Source organism: Labrus bergylta, chromosome 8 (genome assembly GCF_963930695.1).
Source record: "Labrus bergylta chromosome 8, fLabBer1.1, whole genome shotgun sequence".
Lineage (NCBI taxonomy): Eukaryota > Metazoa > Chordata > Actinopteri > Labriformes > Labridae > Labrus > Labrus bergylta.
In genome coordinates this window covers 21,354,507-21,375,617 of record NC_089202.1, presented here as the reverse complement: position 1 = coordinate 21,375,617, position 21,111 = coordinate 21,354,507, and the positions used below count along the sequence as shown (strand labels likewise).

Below are 21,111 nucleotides of genomic sequence, written 5' to 3'. Positions count from 1 at the left end.
GTCTCGATCGATGGTTTTAATGTTGAATCATATCTTAATCGAGCGTTCTACCTTTTGTTCTCTCTTTCTGTTGTTCTATCTACCTATACCTCTCTCTACCCATCCGTCAGTCATAATCAGTCGCTGTCTCCATCCATCATGGTTATAAATCGTTGTTTATTTTTCCCTCTCGTGACCTGCCGCGGTGTCACTTATAATTAAAACACTCAGCACTAACACTGTTCCTCTGCCGGGCCATGAAATAAAAAAATAGAACGTCTCCCTCTCTCCATGGCAACCAGTAGTCAGCCATATGGTCGCTGTACAGACCATAATGAGTCAGTGGGAGATTTGCTTAATTATACCTCCTCTGTATCAGCCTAACAGCAAGTGAGAGAGAATCTGTGCGGAAGTTTGAAAGAAGGTTTGATGAAGAAAAGACCAATTTAAGTTCGACCTAAGTTTATACTCAACAAATTAGATTTCAAAGTAAAACAATAAAAGAGACAAAAAATAATGAATGAAAGAAAAAAACAGTTTAAGTGTTTGGTTTCCAAGTCATGTTGTCTAAACAGTTTGTTAATTTCCAAGTTTTTATTTGTGACATCCGCCATATTTCTGATTTCATATTATTCATCTTTCATATTTCTTATCTACACCTCCAAATCAATAATTCCTAGGGATGTTGTTAAAAAGTATAATTAAGAGGACCCATTATCTGCATTATTGAAGGGCCAGCCCTGATGCCGGGGTAATGCAGGTCTGAGGGAACATAGTGATGACCCCCCCACACTGCTCCTTGGAGATGCTATCCATTCACAGTGCTTGTTTACATCCAGGTAGTAGAGCGGGGAGAGCAGGCCCATTAACTACCAGAGAGCCAGTCTATGGCTACAGCTTCATCGTGTGGCTGTTGGCTGCTTTGTTGTTTACTCATAACATTTAAACCGGCATTTAGGGCCAAAATATGAAAGTATTATTCATTTGTTAACCGTCTTGTAATTCTGGTGTCGACTCGTGAAGGTAATGAGGTCTAAGGTTTTAGTCGATTAAATGTCCCTAATCCCTAAACCTGACGACATCAGAATCGCTTGTTATACAATAAACCGTCAAAAACACAAAGATATTTAGTTTGCAAAGCATCAAATAAAAGCAGAAAGTCATCACAAGTGGGAAGCTGGAGCAGGAGAGTGTTTGAAGAATTACTTTAGCTACCAATAGCTCATCAAAATTGATTTCTAATTAAAAATCACAGGACTGACTAAAAGTTTAAGGATGTTCTTTGTCTATTCAGTTGATCTATAAGCTCCCACTTCAGACACGACCAACTCAAACTTTCTCTGTGAACAAGGTCATGTTGATAATATAAACACAGGGCAAAAGTGCACTCAGGAGAGTACTAAAACCTTTTCTGAGTCAGGTGTCTGCCAAGCTGCTCTTCCACATGATTTATTCATTTGGGAAGGTTGCAGATGTCTATAATCCCCGGCTGCTCTGAGGAGACGCAGAACGGACACAAAAGTCAAGTAGCTGCTGAAGTTGTTTCGGGTTCTTTCCACAGCTCTGGTTACGTCTGCATGTTTCCTGACAGAGATTTTAAAAGGAACATCTGCATCTCTGTTCATTACCAATCCCCTTTTCCGTCTTTATTTACCCAGAGAGACTTCGCTGAGAACACATGGCCTTTTTCAGCAAATTCATGCAGCTATAAACATCCCTCTGTGCTCCCAAACGAACCATAAAACTTGCTGTGATGTATGTTTTTGCAACTCTTATTGTGACTTATTGTTTTTGCAAATGCCTAATGGGTCCCCGAGCTTCCTCCTCTTACTACACTGTAGGTCACCCTGTCATACATCGTAGCTCCTAACTCTTACATGAACATATTGTACAACTTTGCCTCTTTTTTTTTAGCAGAGTTTGAGCGTCCTGAGATGACCTAAATGCAAATTAGAGCATTTTGTGTCCTGTAAAGTATAAAACTGTGTATAAATTAATTTTCTGCTTTTTTAATTATACATATTTTAATTATTTGGCCTATAATATAAAAAAAAACCCTGATTAAAGGCCTGTCATAATTACCACAGCTATAGGAGAACTTGTCAAAGGGTTTTTTTAATTAGGAATATTAACCTATAAATGTTATGTATTATTTGCTTAAAAATCGAATGAAATGGTCAAATATATTCAAATTTAGCATCAGATTTTCTGGTTTATTTTACCTTCAAAGGAGATCTTTTATTTTCATAGTTATCACGCTCATTTAAAGGTTTTATATTCAGGCTTTTTATGGCTTTATTTAGAGATAGGACAGAGGATAGAGTCGGAAATCAGGGAGAGAGAGAGAGTGGGGATTGACATTACACAGGTCGGATTCGAACATAGAATGCCCGCTTGGAGGACTTTAGTCTTTGTACATGGGGTGCGTGCACTAACTACTAGGCTACCGGCGTCACACCCACTCGGAAGCTCACTCACAGGGGTGTGTCCAAACTTTTTTGACTTGGGTGGCCCAAATGGGGCACTGACTTATGTAGGGGTGGCCACAAATAAATAAAAAGTATTTACCTTTTCTAACTTAAACTCTAAAAACATCGACTTTATAACACAAGATAATTGGTTTCAACATAAGTCTGACAGGGTTAATAGCCAAATCACAGTTTAGGATTTTTTGGGATGGCCAATCAGATTTCTAGGGGGGCCCATGCGACCCCTGGCCACACCCCTGCTCACTAAAATGTCCCTGCAACTGCAAACAAAGCTGGCCAATCAGAGGAAAGATCCGCATGTGCAGTCGCGTCCCCAGCTGCTGTTGTATTGTTGGAAATAAAACACAATTTCAGGAAACATCACAACTTATTCAGCTACACATTTCACTCTGGAGATTTTGCATTAATCGTCTTCTTGCCAAAAACCCCACAGCGCTGGATATCAGTCAGCGGCAGCGGGCTGGAGTAGGCTCGTGCTCACGTTAACTAGCAGTACTGAAAGGCAGCTAAGCGTCGTCCAGTACGGATCAAAACACAGCACGGACTGTTCAGAAGCAGTTCAGAATGACTTAGACGCAATTAATAAGGAGATTAATACGTTTTGTTTAAAATGACATAACGTTAGCACATGTGATCTCTTGCTGAAAGTGCAACCGTTACTGGTTTTGAATTCAGGTTTTTGCAGGCAGCGTCGCTCCTCTCTTTCCAGTTCTGTGTACCGCCATTGAATCTGTTAGTCATATGAAGTACCAAACCATACAGGCCTACTTTCACCCCTGGTAGTAACCTTCCCTGTGATAACAACCTACTCACTTTACAATATCCCTTACCTAAATATTTGCTGTGGCGGGGCGGGGTGGGGCGGTGAATTCTGCTTCTCCATCTACCAGATCCTTTCAGCACATGTCTTGGCTCACTATAGGTGACCAAACAGTTCTGGGGACTTTTTGAAGAGGAACTATCCACTAGAGAGTTCCCTGAAACTATACATCATGGGAACTCTTTTCTGTCTACGTTCACACCTCCATGATACCTACTCTAAAGCAGGAGCTAAAAAGGTTCCTCTTAATGAGGTTCTAGCAGCTAAAAAAGTTCATAGTTCCTGCGGTGCATGATGAATAAAAAAGGAGGAGGGTTCCCACAGTTCCTAGAACTATGAAGAAGTTCCTGCGGTTCAAAAACGCCTTAAGACGTCACAAGGTCGGAGATGCGTCGTCCATATTTATATACATTCAATGCTTTTAAAGGAGCATGAGCGTTGTGTGGTCTCTGTCCCTCTGTCTTTTTATTCTTAATTTGTATGTTTTTATGTGTTTTTATCAACATATTTTAGAATGTTCCTTTTGCTTTTCATGTTTAATGTATTTTACTGTGTTTTCACAGTGAGCTGCATAAAGTAAGTGGATTGGATTGGATTGAATCTGCTGCTGTTTTTTTTCCTCACATTGATGTATCATTAAGTCTTTAAAATGTCTATCACAAAAGACATTGACAGATATGTGAAAGCTGTGTCAAAGTTTTGCTTTGTCATACTTGGGGCCCCAGACCAGTAAGGGGGCCCCCTGAGGGCTCACAAACTTGCACATTTTTGCACTGACAGAAGGAAACCTCCCTAAGGGGGCCCCCATCTCAAAGCGCTCACTCTTGTTGCCTTGCTAAGCGTTGTATGCTTTATTCCTGAGAGAGAAAAAATAAACAGAGAAAGCGTCGGGACACTGGCAGACATGATGGTGATGAACGCTGGTAGGAGGGGCCCCCAATTGATTTTTTGCCCAGGGAACCCGCATACTCTAGAATCGCCACTGGTCCTACTTAAAAAAAACATTAAAGATTTTTATTGTATGTATTATTGTATCATTACAGCAGAGGAGAGCAGCATATCCTCGTGTTTTAGCAGATTTCAGACTTTTCCGCTTGATTAAACGACTTCAAAAATGTTGCACATACATTTTCTGCCGATGGGCTGATTGAGCAATCATTTAAGCTCTACTAGTTCAGATAAAGTTCTTCGTGTATTGTTGATTGTCGGACCACTTCAACTCTCCTCAGCCGTGTAGTTGGTATAGAAGAATTACAAGATGTGTGTGCGTGTATGTGGTGTGTATTCCTGAGTGTGTGTCGACGTCTTCTGTTCGACGCTTCCTGCTCTTGCAGTGCCCCACTGACACCTTCTTTAAGCTCCAGCACTCAATCCCTCTCTGCGCCCCGACCCCTCACACATCCTCTCTCCTTCTAATCCCCGCTCTCACTTTCCTCCTCTTTAAAGGATCCACCGTTTACATAATCACTGTGATTTCCTCTGAGAGGTCCTCTCCCTCATTCCCCGCCTCACCCCTCACCCTTTCTCCTCTCAGTCCTCCCTTCTTTCACATCCACTCGTGACCTCCCCCACTCTTTCTTCTCTCTTCTTTTCCTTCAATCTGACTCATTCCTTTGGGTCTATTTTTATCTCTCTCGCTCTCTCTCTCTCTCTCTCTCTCTCTCTCTCTCTCTCTCTCTCTCTCTCTCTCTCTCTCCCCTCACGGTCCCCCACATGTAATCAGCGCTCTGTTGATGAACATTATGATTGAACGAAGACAAAAGCAGAGCGAGCGCAGCAGCAGGAAGAAGCTGAGAGTCGGACAGCAGTAGCCCACTAAGGATTTACATTTTCATTTCCTTCTTTCTTTCTTTTTTCTCATTTCCATTCTCCTTTTCTTCTGTGAGGGGCTTCATCACACCTGACCGTCCCCCCCCCCCCCCCACGGCTCTCTGGTTGGACTCACGGTGTCGACAGACGTTCTGTTTTGTGAGCTTGTCTGTGATTGTATATGCGCTTGTCCCTGCATGTGTGTGTGAGCGTGTCGGTGAGCATGATGCCCTTTGCATACGTCTCTCAGGATTCATGTTCTTCTTCTTCTTCACTGTTTCACTGAAATATTATTGCCTGGAGGTACTGCAGAAGATTAAATAGATTTGCGCTGACAGCCACATAATGCAAAACTGAAACGAAAAATGAAAAATATCATCTGTGCGTAGCTCCCTAAATGATAGAATCAATGATTTACTTTTCAAACAAGTCTTTTGGTGAAGGAGCATCGATTCTCCTAAAAGTTGAGCTAACAGCTGATGTGACATAAGAAGCTTTTATCAGTCTGTCCGCTTTTTGAAAAAAGTTTTCTTCAAATATATTTGGCAAAATTTGCTTTTAATCACAAATGTTTTATTTATTTATGTACAGTATGTCTAATGGTTCTAATATGTCGACACCTAAAACAGCTGAATGGATAAGAAGTCAGAAACATCATTAAGTCAGCTTTATGTTTTTGTCCAAATATTCCCCTTTAAGTACCTGTTTGTTTGCATGCAGTGAAGTAGCATAGAGTAGTTTTAATCACAATCACAATCAGCTTATTGGCAAAGTATTCTGACACATACAAGGAAATTGACTTTAATAAACTGTTCTCTCTCTAAACAAAGTGTAACATTCAAGATTTAATCAAACAAACAGATACACAGAAACAAAAAGCCTGCAAAAGTCTACAGTGCAGTGGCGAGGAGTGCAAAAGCTGCTGAAATAAACATGATAATAAATGATGTCATTATGTAACAGATGGTTCATTTACAAGAGGTGGACACTTCAACATTGTTTACAATAAGGCAGAGTGCAGAGATTATTTATAAATGCCTTTTTAATTTCTTGTTTTCCCTCAGAAAAACCTCTTTTATAGTAAGAAGAAAGAAAGTTGTTGAAATATTTTGCAGGACAGCTGTGGCTGGCTGGTAGAGTCAGTCATCAGAGTCAGTCACGGGAAGGTCAAGGGTTCGGTTCCCCAGCACCTGCAGCCATATGTCCGATGTGTCCTTGGGAAAGACACTTAACCCAAAGTTGCTCCTGCTGCTTTGTTGGTGGTGTATGATTACATTAGTTACTTCTGATAGCCACTTTACTCAGCAGCCTCTACCATCAGTGTGTGAATGTGTAGGTGAGACCTGCGGCGTAAAAGCACTTTGAGTAGTCAGAAGACTAGAAAAGAACGATACCAGCTTGAAGTCTATTTACCATTCATGCTAAGTTTTGTGGTACTTCCTACTTAAGGTGCATATACTAAATCATTTTATCATCGCAATTTAGATTTTTTTTTTATTTTGGGGCTTTTTATGCCTTTATTGTAGAGACAGGACAGTGGTTAGAGTCGGAAATCGAGAGCAGAGAGAAGGGAATTAAATGCTGGAAAGGAGCCACAGGTCGGATTCGAACCACCAGGCTACCAGCCAGGGTGGAAATAGCTGGGCCCCTAAAAGGCCCAGTGAATGGGACTTCCAAGGATATGATTCAAATCAACGTATGCACATTTGATCAGTACTGTTAGCGCTAGCCTCCTGGCTATCATAAGCTCCCTCTGGGCATGCTTACGTCGGTATATGTTGATTTCATTTTTGTTTGAGTAGCTTGCACAATTCAACATATCACGTTTGATGCTGACACCTGATTATCTCTTCTTGGCAGGAGACATTCATAACACAGACATTGGGGACGTGTTGATGGTCCTTTTATTCCTTATAGGGCCGTTGGTACGCTAAGATAAAAATCAAAAGGAACTTGTCTGGCTCATGCATCACCAGTGATAAACAAATTTCCTGTAATTTCTTGGACTCAGAACTGAAGCCGCCGTGTGCCACCTCCAATAAACAAGCCTCCCCTCTCCACATCTAACCACAGCTCTCCCTCCCCCCAGGACCCGTTTGATGCAAAGCTTCAAAGAGTCCCACTCTCATGAGTCCTTGCTGTCTCCCAGCAGCGCTGCCGAGGCGCTGGACCTTACTCTGGACGAGGACGCCATCATCAAACCTGTGCACTCCAGCATCCTGGGACAAGAGTACTGCTTTGAGGTGAGGAATAAGGCCTGCACGGTGTGAACAAACAGCAGCAAAAAAAAAACAACAACACACAAATAGTGCAGAAAATACATTGTTTTTCCTGACAAGTGACAGTGATGTGAAAGAGACTCGTGTGTGAATAATTTTTTTTGCATGTCAAAGATAAAAAGAACAGGGATCCTTCCTAATTTGCTGCAGAAGATCACCTTCCATCACCTTTCCATTAGCGCAACATGACAGAGGTTGAGAGTGAATGCACAACATTGTTTTGGCGCCTCACTTGCAGTCTCCATAGTTACTAATGGCTGTGGTTGTTGAATTTACCATTGGCTATAACCTCAGGTGACTACGGCATCGGGAACCAAGTGCTTTGCGTGTCGCTCAGCTGCAGAGAGAGACAAATGGATCGAGAACCTGCAGAGAGCTGTCAAGCCCAACAAGGTGAGGGGAGAGAAAGGGATGCGAACAAAGGACGATCCCTCTGTCTGTGTGTCTCTCTCTCTCCTCCCCGTCTCCCGTTGTTGTCTGTTTTTCTTCCAATACGAGCGCACCGCTTCATTCCTCTGTGTGAACTCCATCCTCGTGTCTGTGTGTGTCTGTGCTGTTGGATTCAGCCGCTTCTCAGAGCTGATATTAAAGCTGCACGAGGTAATGTTGCATGTGGAGGCTCCAAACTGCTGTTTTTAGGAAAACTGTAATGACCACATATCAGGTAATGTGGTGGCAGTGAATAACACACAGCAGTCTCATGTTTACTCTAATGCTCTACACTGAAGGATACTGAGGGGATAAGACACAAAAGATCAAATATCGCTGAGTTCAGGACTTAGCTCATTAGGAGACCATGTGCCTCATTCAAAAACCAGACACATTTGCACGTTGGAGTACTTTAAAGCTGCTGTGAGGAGTTTTTAGCTGTTCATGAAACAGATTGAAAATGAACACTGATTCTTCTTTATGACCTACAAAAGCAAATGAGACCATCAGCCTAAGAATCAACCCTTTCTATACGGTTTCTATTTCAATGGCTGAAACCGCTGCTGCAGGGTAGGTGTCAGACAAAACATTATGCAGTGAACTAATGAAAAAGACTTTCATTTTCCAAACCAAAGAAAGTAGGATACACGTTTTTTTTTTTTTAAACACCACTTATATATGTACAGTATAAGATCAGCAAGAAGATAGAAATGTTTTGCGTTGTCTACAGGAGGCAGCAAGACCAACAGTAACCACAAAAATTCCTCACTGCAGTTTCAAGAGATTTCTGTAATTCAGTGATTTTCTCGTAAGAACGAAACATACTCAACCTGAACCTGAACCTGAACCTGTAGTTCAAGTCATGTGCATATTGTCTACCACTCTTTATTAGGAAAAATTACATTTGGCTTGAGATCAGATACCCAGTCCATTCCTTTTGAATGTCTCTATATCAGTCATGAAAATTTGACATTTTCCAACATTTAGGTTCGTTTCACATGAGGGACCCGGGCCCAGATTCTAGTAGACTTGACCCCAAAGTCTGGTTGATTTGATCAGAGATCAGACGTGCCGTACTCGGGTGCCGTGCCATAGCCTCCTCGAGTACGGTCAGTGGGAGATGTGTGAACTCAACTGTGCACATATAAGGAAGTGGACTGCTTTACTATGTCATTCTAAACAGCTCCTATCACTTCAAAAGTCGCCATACACGGGCCCATTTTGTCCCTCGAGCTGCACCATGGACGTGGAAGTAGGAAGAGGATCGTTGTTGGCGTCTCTGTAAAGTAAAATAAATAATAAAAAAGACAATCACAGTTAGCAGGACGGACTCAGCCTGCGAGTTGTTTACATAGTTGCGTCTTCCTCTTTCTGCTTCTTGGCAGATTTGCAAACCAACTATGTGCATACTGCCACCTGCTGTGTTGGACTGTGTACATATGTATGTGTACTCAGGCATGGAACGATGTTACAAATATGGAAGCAGACCAGAGGGAGCGAGGGGAAGCGGGGAGCAATCGTGCTCGGGAACAGTTTGAAAACTATCGACCTTAACCTTAACCTCACTCTGAATAATTCCCTCTTTGTTTCTGCTACAGTACAGAGCTTTGCAGGCCGTTATCTCTGCTGCGCTAAATTCTCCTTTCACTTTTTTAGGTAGCATTCGTTTTCCCACAAACAGAGCTGAACAGGCATCCTTTAGAAGCATCTAGTATGCTAATGATTCAATCTTGTGAACAAGCACGTCTCGGTGAATCCGGGGAACTCATCAGGCTGAAATGAGGGGATTTAGGTTGTAGTTAAAGGATTGAAGGAAGTCTGAATACTTCTACACGCCTAATGTTCTTGCATGAGGCCCAATGTCAGTGTTCCCTTATTTAAAAAACAGAGTATTTGCAGCAGGACTGTATGATTCAAAGTTGATATGGTGGTGTTTCTGTCATTTAAAAATCTTTCCTAGTGCAGCTTTAAAGCGCCGTGACCCTATTTCCATCCTCACAGCTTAAATAAAACAACAAACCTAAGCTCTTCAAATCAACTCAGAGTAAAACTAATATCCTAATTTTGACCCAGATTTCATAGTGGTGTAAAATCATCCCACATCTCCCTCTCTCTGTTATTAGAAAGAGTGAACAGGCATGTGAGATATGCAGCTTTGAAGGCGACCAGGGACTAGCCGTTATTAAGCCAGGCTGAGATGAAACATCACCCGAGCTGAATGCCTCGTCCAGATGCCCGGGCCGCGGGTGTCCTGGCTGAGTCATGGAGCTCCAAGAACTGCACTTCGGCGGGGGGGACTGTCTCCAAAACCATCCCCCTCCTACCCCAAAACAACACGCTCCGTGCTCCTCAGACCAGATGCAACGACAGAGATAAGACTCGCTGCAGAGACCAGGATTATCATTACGCTTCTTAACTTTCTAGAGCGTTTTAATTCCCTCTTTGATTTTTTTTTCTCAAAAGGAGAGCAGCCACTTCACCCTGCTTTGGTGTTTTTTTTCCCCCTCATTTTTTGGGTAGTAAATCTGAGATATGACAGAATGTAGAGTAAGATATAACACGACATCAAGATGGAGAAGGGGAGCCCATGCTGGTGCTGCTGCACCGTGTGTGCACTAGCAAACTGAGCCACCAGATGCCCAGCACATTCAAACGCAGGAGTTTGGAATTAATTATACCTCGCGCTTGGCGCTGCTTATCAAAGAGCATGCAAATGGACAACTTAACAAGTGTGGATCTAGCTGATGCTCACGTATAGAGCTATCTGAATAAGAACTGGAATAGTCTGATGCAAACAGCGGACTAACAGCGATGGCATTGGAGCCCGATTGAAATGACTCAGCCCCCGTTCACTGAGGCATCGCTGTGCAATCAAGGCGGCTTCCTCTCCCCCCCATGGGGATGTCAAATATAGCGGGGGCTTTGCGATCATGATTAGGAAGTGTAGCTGTTTTCAGAAACATCAGCACCATTGTTTGTCCCTCGCTTTGGATGCATTGTGTCATTTGTGTCTTAGTATGTTTAAGTGGATGACTTTTTTCATCCAGTGAGTCCACTCTCCCTCTCTTCTCCTTCACATTTTCTCTCATCTTCTCATTTCTGTGTCGCTGTCACGCTGTCTTCTGTCTCCGTATTCATGTTCAGAGTGAAGAGCAATTCATCAAGCTCTGCCTACAATCCACAGAAGCTCGCTCGCCATGTCGCCAGCTATTTCTTTCCTGTCATTGACTTTGTTCTCCTGCAGGCTGACCTGCTGTCACCCCTTATTCACACACACACACACACACACACACACACACACACACACACACACACACACACACACACACACACACACACAAACTGTCGCTGTTTCCATATCTCTGAACTTTTCTTCTTTGTTGTGTCATGTTTTGATGTTGCTGCATGGTTTCATCTTCTCTTTGTGCAGCTTTTGATTGTCTCTTTTACAAGATGCACTTCATCCTTATTTGACCTGACCTCATCTCCACGCAGGACAACAGCCGGAGGGTGGACAATGTGCTCAAACTTTGGATCATCGAGGCCCGAGAGCTTCCAGCCAAGAAACGCTACTACTGCGAACTTTGCCTGGACGACATGCTGTATGCACGCACCACCAGCAAGCCCCGCACCGACACCGTCTTCTGGGGCGAGCACTTTGAATTCAACAACCTGCCTGCCGTCCGCAACCTACGCCTTCATCTATACAAGGAGACGGACAAGAAGAGACGCAAGGTATCCAAAAGATTAAGCAGGTTCAAAAGGAGTTATTATCACCTAAATCTTTGGCTCCTCAAAGCGAGTTCATTGTTTAGGTTTCCAACAGGCAGATTAATTAATAAGATTAATAGCTGAAAAAGCTCCTCTGGTCTTCAACCTTGTGGTTTGAATGTCTGAAAACAACTGGTCAGCACACCTCAGTGACCTCGAAGTGGTACAGGCCTGCAATGTTAAAATCTGCAGCATTATGTACAAACTGGCATTTGAAGGGTTAAACTTTTGAAAATGATTTGATATTTTTTAACAGGACTTAAACTGGTCAAAGACCTGATCCGATGCTGCGCCGGTAGCCTTGTGGCTAGTACGTGCGCCCCATGTACAGAGGTCAAGCTCCTCGAAAGCGGGCGGCCCGAGTTGGAATCCGGCCTGTAGCTCCTGTCCCGCAAGTCGTTCCCCACTCACTCCCTGTCCTCGGTTTCTGACTCTGTACACTGTCCTGTTTCTAAAATGAAGGCCAAAGATTAAAAATAAAAATAAAAACATTAAAATTAAAAATAAAAAAACCTGATCCAGTTAAAGTGGAAAATCTAATTAACCTATAAAGAATTTATGGAATTTGTTTTTATGTCTGTTTACAATTTGAGAGGAACTTTTTTTTTGTCCCTGAAGAAGCGTAAAGTTAGATTAAAAAAAAGACAATAACTAAATGGGGTCTCGCCCGTTGATCTTTTGATTTGGATTGAGAACAGAAGAGTTGTAGTCATACTACGTCCGTAGTTTGGGTTGGAGAGAAAACCAGAGTCTTCAAGATGCAGTGAGGATGTTTAGACTGCTTTAAAGAATAAGAAAAAAACAATCATAAGTGATGAATTAATCATTGAGTCACTGCCATGGATCAGCGACCCTATCAGCCCCCTGCAGATACACAGCAATAAGGCCGTTTTGTGTTTTTAATCAGTAAAGATTGTGTTGTTCGCTCCTTCAAGGTTTTTTTTTCATTTTTCAACATTAAAAAAGCAAAGGAGTTAATACAAAGTCACAAATTCAGTAAGTCATATTCTCATTTGAGGCCGAGAGTAGCAGCAGCAGCAGCACAGAGAGACAGTCATGTGTAGCTTCCAAAGACGCTCCAGGGATCCAGTGTTAGTCTTTATTCTCATAATTTATTCAGTGCTAAAGCTTTAAATGAACTTATTCTGCAATTCAAGTCTCTGAGATTATTTTAATGGAATCCTAACAGCGCGGCTAAACGGGAGACTTCTCTTCTGTGACAGTTGCTCATCTTGACTGATATCTTCTTTTTTTTTTTTTCCCCCTCGAAGGAAAAGAGCACATACTTAGGACTTGTAAGCATCCCCATCTCCAGCATCACTGGACGTCAGTTTGTGGAGCAGTGGTACCCTGTCATCCAGCCCAGCGTCCTCACCAAGGGAGCCGGCGTCGGTGGAGGGAAGATCATCAACGCATCCCTACGCCTCAAGTCCCGCTTCCAGACCATGAACATCCTGCCCATGGAGCTGTACAAGGAGTTTGCCGAGTACGTCACCAATAACTACCGCACCCTGTGTGCCGTGCTGGAGCCCGTGCTGAGTGTGAAGAGCAAAGAGGAGGTGGCCTGTGCGTTGGTGCATATACTGCAGAGCACAGGGAAAGCTAAGGTAAGGGACGCCTCTTCTTTGACTTTTAAATGTGTGAAAACAAAAAGCACCGTTTACACCAAGCAGTCCGGTTCAGTTTGGTTTGGTACGGTACACATGCATTGGCGTTTCCACTGTCATAAGTTGGGAAGGGTGTGATGCTGGTGGCGCATTGGATAGTACGCGTGCCCAATGTATTGTGGCTATAGTCTTCTGCTGGGGTGCCAAGCGTATCGATCAGACCCTAAAGGTTGGAGCTAGACACACTTCAGTCCATTGATTGGTCGAAAGAATCTTCATTTCCCATGCAACAACAGTAATAAAGCACAAACAAAAAACACACCACATTAAATATCCTGAGGATTGGGAGAGGGTAATTTCAAGGCTGTTTTAGTTTTTTTCCTCGGACATGCAGACCTTCCTGGGAATCATTGATCTTTGTCTTCTGTGTCACGTTCTTATTATTTATTGAATTTATTGGCAGTTTGCACTTTGTCATGTCGTTGTGATTTCGTGATGTGTAAGGATAAGGTTGGCTGTGGAAACGTGAGCAAGATCAGGGTTTACTGAACCAAACCTACCCGGTCGGTGGAAACGGGGCTAAAGCTTTTACATCCTGATGAGCAGAAAATATTGTCCTTGAGTCTCAAGTCCAGTTTCCTTTGGATCAAGCTTCCAATGATATATTATAGATGAATAATCAGTTGATCTTTCCTCCAGGATTTCCTGTCAGACATGGCGATGTGCGAGGTGGACAGATTCATCGACCGAGAACACCTTATATTCAGAGAGAACACTCTGGCCACCAAAGCCATAGAAGAGTACCTCAAACTGATCGGACATAAGTACCTCAAGGACGCTATAGGTGAGTCTGAACAGCGAGGCACTTGACATTTGAGTACGTCAATGTATAAACGGAAGCAGCTGTTGGAAATATTCAAACTTATGTGAAAGTAATTTCTAATTCAGGAGATTGACTTTTGGAAGTTTTGAAATTGCACAACTTTTAATTAAAAGGTAAATCCTCAGCCAGTTTCTCTCTGTGTCATTGTTTTTCCTTCCCTGATGATAGTTTGGTTGAAAAGGTATACTAAACCCAAAGTAATGGTTCTTGATGATACATTCTGAATTTCTCTGTGGGAAAAATCAAATAAACTCTAAGTAGATATGATAGTGGAGGAAAGACTTTGTAAAAAGAGAATGAAGTTGAACACCCCTTTGGATTTGTTGTTCTGAGCTCTGTGTTTACACGGACAGGACGGTGTTTCCACTCAGCTTGTTTATATTGGGGCGGCTGTGGCTCAGTTGGTAGAGTCGGTCGTCTTTCAACTGGAAGGACAGGGGTTCGATCCCCATCTCTTTGGGCAAGACACGGCGTGCATGATTAGTTACTTCTGATGGACACTCTACAAAGCAACCTCTGCCATCAGTGTGTGAATGTGTAGGTGTGACCTGAGGTGAAAAAGAGCTTTGAGTAGTTAGAAGAGTAGAAAAGCGCTCTACAAGCTCAAGTCCATTTACCAGTCATGTTTCGCTCTGAGGCTCAAACATGTTTCATATGTTTGTTTGTCTTTTCGAGGGAACCCCTCACTGTCCAACCGTTAGCCCGGCCACAATGTGGGGGAAGAGCGATGGCCCCACCCACTCAGGGATGCTCTGTCTAGGTGCATTAAAACAGAGTTCTCGCAATGTTACAACTGAAAGAGAGCCATCGAAGTTTCCAACTCAAATGAAATGAAATGATCGATTAAACCTCCATTCAACCAACAGGCATTTTAAACATTGTTTTTGTCTCCTCTTGAGGTCACTTTTGACAAAGCTTCACTGAATATGCATTTGGATGTTATTTGGACAAACTTAATCCCGTTAATTGCAAAGCTAACCTCTGGCTTCACCAGAATTACAGAGAAAATTTGCATCCGCTCCCAGAGACGATCAGACGATGATTGGTAACCATGTAGTGTAAAGAGAGTTTTGCAATAATCTCAATAATCAATTCCTTTGTTTTAGGAAGATTATGATATGGTCTGTCTGTAGCAACATTTCTCAGATTGAAAAATTCAAACGTCAGTGTGCTTGCTATGGTTTAGATCATTGACATCAACATTGTATTGGCAGCCGATCTGTTTACCTTCAATTGAGGTAATTATGCCAGATTGTTATGTCCAATTAGATTTTTTTTTTCCTTTTATATAACCTACATAATAATAATTTGAATTAGTAGGTGCTAATGTGAGTGGGGCTGGTTGTCTGTCTCTATATGTCAGCCCTGTGATTGACTGGCATACAGTCCAGAGTGTACCCCGCCTCTCGCCCAATGACAGCTGGGATCGGCTCCAGCCCCCCGCGACCTCCAATAGGAAAAGCGATAAAGATAATGGATGGAGCTACAAAATTTCATCTTTAATGTTTTCTTTCGGAGTTTTAGGTGGGCTAAACAAAATGTACCGTTACCTACTGTAGCTCCAACATTGACCTTTTCGCTGCCTCACTTAGCTGAATGGCTAATTAGCCTACCACCAAGGTTACTTTATTGAGTTTGCTGCTGATGGAAACATATTTGAGATACTATTTCATTTCCTTTAGTTCTATCAGTTTCTGTTGTTTCTGCTTTTCTGTATTTCAGACCCTTAGCCTGATCTAATAATCTGCACTGTTTTGCTGTTACTAATGAAATGTCATTTGCAGGGGAGTTCATTAGAGCCTTGTATGAGTCAGAGGAAAATTGTGAAGTGGATCCCATGAGAACACCACCCTCTGTGCTCGCAGACCACCAAGCCAATCTCCGAATGTGCTGTGAACTGGCACTCTGTAAGATTGTCAACTCCCATTGGTGAGTATTAAGCAGAATAAGTCATTTTTTTTGGTGTGTTTATCCCTCTCTGCTCTTTTAAAAATGCATGAGACTTCAGGTTATTGTTTGGGAAACTGTAGAAACTTTAACTTTCCTCATCTTGTTTTTTTTTTTTTTCTCCACAGTGTTTTCCCTCGAGAGCTAAAGGAAGTCTTTGCCTCCTGGAGAGTGCGCTGTGCTGAGAGGGGTCGGGAAGACATCGCCGACCGTCTCATCAGCGGTTCCCTCTTCCTGCGCTTCCTGTGTCCCGCCATCATGTCACCATCGCTCTTCAATCTCACCCAGGAGTATCCTGACGAGCAGACGTCACGCACGCTCACCCTCATTGCAAAAGTAGTGCAAAACCTGGCCAACTTCTCCAAGTCAGTATTCTTTCATTTTCTGTATAATTTCATTTACATTTATACTGCTGCATACTAAATTGTTTCTTACAAGCGTATATATTAAGTGTTGAGTAAAGAAACAAAGCAATCAGACATTAAAAACCTTTCTGGGATTACAAGAAAACAGATGTTCTAAACGGAAATCCATTGAACAAAAACCTCCATATATTAACATTTTAACTGTGTTCGTTCTTCCTTCACTGCTCTGCCCATAATTCTTGAAATAACCTGAGTCATATTGGAGCATGATTGTTATGGCCTCCTTAACCAAAATTATCAACTTAAGCTCCCCCTTCAAAGTATTCAATGACAAATAAGAAACCACAGAAACAAATGGGGCTGGAGACCTGGCCAAAAAGAACAAAAGCTGGGAAAGTCCTAAGCCATACACATAAGGGGTCGCTGCTCTCGACACCTTCCCCTAAAAGTAACTACGAAGAAAAGTCTAGCCAAAAAAACAACAAAAGACCAAAATAGGACTGTCGATGATCTCCAGCCCAAAAAAAAAAAAAGAAAAATCTCTCATTGCCCAGAGTGTGTGTGCCCCTGTCTCTCCTACTTGGTTCCTCTAAATACCCCTCCCTTTCCTCCTCAGGTGTGCAGCAGGTAGAGGCAGAGAGAGAGAGAACAGGGCAGCACGTAACAATGACATGAAAAGGGTTAATGACAGAGAATTAAAATGAAACAACGGAAGGTCTTGTACTATTTTGGTCTTGACAAGATGGCAGTGGAAGACATTTTGTTTTTTTTTAGGAAACATAACCTCAATTCAACAGTTTCTATGTATGCTGACTGGAGTTGACATTTATTTCAGCGTTTCACTTGTTTTTTCTGGCTTCTCTCCTGTTTTCTTTCATACTGTTCTTCTTCTTTCTCCTCACTGGCATTCGTTCCTTTACCCCCTCAGGTTCGGCAACAAGGAGGAGTACATGTGTTTCATGAATGAGTTTTTAGAGATGGAGTGGGGCTCCATGCAGCAGTTCCTGTATGAGATCTCCAACCTGGACAGTGTCAGCAATGCAGGCGGCTTTGAGGGATACATCGACCTCGGCAGGGAGCTGTCGATTCTGCACAGTCTTCTCTGGGAGGTTATGGCTCAGCTCAGCAAGGTAGACCAACAGATGCAACATCATCAGGTGCCAAAATAGACTTGCAGCATTCACTCTTTAACTTTTATATTCAGTGGTCATTATCTTCACCACTCACCGCAGCTTTACTTTATCTTTTCCTCTCGTTTCACTCCCAGACGGATAGTCCCTCTTTATTTCCCTTTGGTGACTTTCACTGACTAACTTAGGTCTTCACTGGGATAAGGCATCCAACTCTTAGCAGCGCAGCAACAGTTAGTGCTGCATGAAGGCCTGCATGAATCAGTCTCAGAGCTCCTAAATAATGTCTTTGAAGTTTCTTGTTCTTAATCCACTGGTCCTGTATTTGATCATGCCTATAAACCCCGCTATTTCAGGCCTGCTCAGATCAGGCTGTTTCTGTGTCTGTATCTTTAAATATGTAAATGAACTGTGTCTGACCACGCCCCCTCTCTGGAAGGGCTTGGGTGGTTCTGGCTTTTCTCTCTCCATGTCCTATTGTTTACGGTGAGAAGGCAGACTCAGAGGGCAGAACAAACACCATCTCATATTTGGATAGGGTTTGAAGACAGACTAGGGACACGTAGTTAGAAAAAACATGGTTATTTTGCATAATACGTATAATAAAAGATTTTATGACAACAAGTCCTTAAGTCCTATATATTTATTTTTCTCTGTTAGTAGTGCTACTTGCCCAGTTAGTTAGACAGGGTTTGAAGGTATTAGTTTATTAAACAAAACTTGAAACCACCTGTAAGATATACGTAAAAAAAAACTTTTCCAACAACAGATAAATGTTATACAGATCGGTTTGTCCACCTCTTGAAAAACACTTAAAGTTTTATTTTGACCCTGAACTAATCCAACTCATACTGGATGTGTCACTTCAGGGTTTCATTTGTACAAATGCCTCACTTTTCTCTAAACTTTATTATCAGTTAGTCATTACTCAGGCTGTCATTAACTCATGAAGTCATGGTGAGCGGAAATGGATGTTCGGCATTTTAATGAAAAGTCAAGGATATTTTCTATTTGATGCAGCAAAGCTCAGTTTCTTCTTCCTTTAACCACAGGATGCCATCATCAAACTGGGTCCTTTGCCTCGCCTCCTGAATGACATCAGTATGGCCTTGCGTAACCCTCACCTCCAGAGGCAGCCCAGCCATCAGATAGACAGGGTGCAGGAGAGACAGGCGGACAGGCTGCTGTCACGGCCGAGCTTCAACAGGGGCATCTCGTCCGAGTTTCAAAATTTCATGAAGCCGAATCTTAACAGGTTGGTGATATCCTGAACTTTTAAGAGAAAAAGTTATGGCGCAATGCATCAGTTCCCAACAGGCTTGGACCTGCAACATTTTCACCAGCGATTGTCTGAAGATAATTTGTAGCACCTGTGTCCCAAAGGGTAGTTTTTAAAATCCTATTACTTGTTTTTAAATGACTTAATGGTCTTGAGCCTAAATACCTCTCAGACCTACTCACACACCTCAGGTCGTCTGGGGCAGGCCTCCTCAGTGTGCCCAGAATAAGAACCAATTAGGCTGAGGCAGCTTTTGGTTTTTTAAACCCCTCACCACTGGAACAGACTGCCAAAGTATCTGGGGTGTGCTACAACAGTTGAATCATTTAAATCAGGGCTCAAAACATTTCTGTTGAATGTGGCGTTTGAGTAAAGTACCATTTCTGTTAGTAGAGACAATTTGCCTCGTCTTCTTCTTTGTCTCTGCTGTCGCCACTCCTGTCCTAACTCACCGCTCTTCTCCAGCTCTATAGATGTCACTCGCTTGCCTTCACCTACGTCCGCCGGAGGGGTCATACCATCGCGCAACCAGATGAGTTTCCAGGACCGTGACCACCCCCATCGAGCGTCCTCCAAAGACATGTTTTACGTCTCACGTCCTCCCCTGGCCCGCTCCAGCCCGGCCTACTGCACGAGCAGCTCGGACATCACAGAACCAGACCCTAAGGTGAGTCTTATCACACTGAACCTCGGGAATAATCATCCCATCCACTAGTTTTTAATCTCTTTATCTACGTGAGGTTAGTATGACATGCATGTGAGTCATACTTAATGAATCTGCCATCGTGTGATCGAGGCTGTAGTATATCATGACATCTGCTTTTTTTCCACTGATTCACCACGCAACTCATCCTAACGGTATTTCCTGGGAAATACTTTGAGGCATTCCGATATCCAGGCCTCGCGGTAAAAACACCCGCACCACCCTCACCCATATCATCCGTGGCCACCTAGCATACATAATAACAGGGGGCACACTAGCCCTTCATATCCCGTAATATCTAGGTGCTCAGTGTCAATAAAAGCGTATCTATGATGGACCTCCAGGATTCCCGAATGAACAGCGTGTCTAACCTGCAGTCGGTGGACATGCTCAACTCCTCCCAGGCCTCCATCGCCGGCATGGGCAGCTTCGGAGGGCTGAGCAGCGGAGGCGGTGGCGGCCTGGGGTCGGGCCTGAGCAGCCAGCTGCGGGCCGGTGGGAGGTTGTCAGCTGGCTCTGGCGGCTCCAGCATGTCCGGCGGCCTCCGGCTGAGCCAGCTGAGCCAGATGGGCACCACCACCGACTCGCTATCCCAGCAGCAGCAACAGCAGGCCGCCGCCATGCGCTACCCGCTTTCCTTCCAGAATCCCCTCTTTCATCTGGCGACCGCTGACGGGCCTCAACAACAGCTCCACCACCAGCACAGCCGCGCCCAGCCCCCAGCGCCCCTGCTCCTCGCTCCAGATGATTCGTCTCACCAGGGCTACTTGCCACAGTTTGCCCACGGGGGGTTCTCTCGCAGTGAGGACCTGTCCACCCTCAGGACCCGGGACGGTCACCTGGGACAGCCCAGCATCATCCACTCCCACAGCTACAGCGATGACTACACCAGGGCTGAATACGGACGCAGGCAGATGTCCATGCATGTGCAGGTACATGTATGTTCATACTATTCCCATGACATCTTGAAGCCACTTTGTAAGAATCTTTAACTCTCTCAAATGATTCTGATGGATTTAAAATGTTTCATTCATTTCATATATTGATAGAAAACAGAGAGAATTGGCCATTACAAAGAGTCCAAGGTGATGTCATATGTTTTTTTTTTTTTATCCTCCAAGGGTCCAAAAACCAAAAGATGTTCAATGCACAACAACAGCATTCAGAAAAGAGTTGCATTTCTTCACATTCGAGACACTAGAGCCATTCGACAGTTATAAACAATTCAAACCATGAGTGAAGTATCAGAATTGACAAACTGAATTTTATTTCAGCTCTCCGAGACATTTCAGATGAAAAATGTAAAACTCAAAGTGTCTCCAGGCTTTAAGTCAAGTCAACTCACATTTATTTATAAAGCACATTTAAAAACAGCAGCAGCTGACCAAAGCGCTGTACAATGCATACAAAAAAATATTTATATACAGGAGTTCACAACATCCACAAAAATAAAGAAAGCAACCAAAGGAACCTGAGAGAAACGATCCATTCAGGACCAGAGGACTCAAATGCTAACATATAAAAATGTGTTTTGAGACAGGACGGGAAAGAGTCAACAGAGGGTGCAGACCTGATGGGATGAGGGAGACGATTCCACAGTTTAGGGGCTTGATCTTAGAGG

The 21,111-nt window shown here is 43.2% G+C and overlaps 1 protein-coding gene across 16 annotated transcripts in view; it reads left to right on the top strand.

Moving 5' to 3' along the window:
- The window catches only part of syngap1b (synaptic Ras GTPase activating protein 1b), a 180,699-nt gene that overhangs the window by 130,882 nt on the left and 28,706 nt on the right, over positions 1-21,111 (top strand). For 9 of the 16 annotated variants that reach the window (XM_065958271.1, XM_065958263.1, XM_065958257.1 and 6 more), the window contains 11 exons: positions 7,187-7,340; positions 7,671-7,769; positions 11,301-11,540; positions 12,848-13,183; positions 13,883-14,027; positions 15,851-15,995; positions 16,142-16,378; positions 17,307-17,508; positions 18,561-18,763; positions 19,253-19,454; positions 19,835-20,422. In XM_065958271.1, coding sequence (XP_065814343.1) covers positions 7,187-7,340; positions 7,671-7,769; positions 11,301-11,540; positions 12,848-13,183; positions 13,883-14,027; positions 15,851-15,995; positions 16,142-16,378; positions 17,307-17,508; positions 18,561-18,763; positions 19,253-19,454; positions 19,835-20,422 — 2,551 coding nt within the window. The remainder of the gene's footprint in view (positions 1-7,186; positions 7,341-7,670; positions 7,770-11,300; positions 11,541-12,847; positions 13,184-13,882; positions 14,028-15,850; positions 15,996-16,141; positions 16,379-17,306; positions 17,509-18,560; positions 18,764-19,252; positions 19,455-19,834; positions 20,423-21,111) is intronic. The other 7 variants (XM_065958261.1, XM_065958267.1, XM_065958260.1 and 4 more) reach the window with 5 other exon arrangements.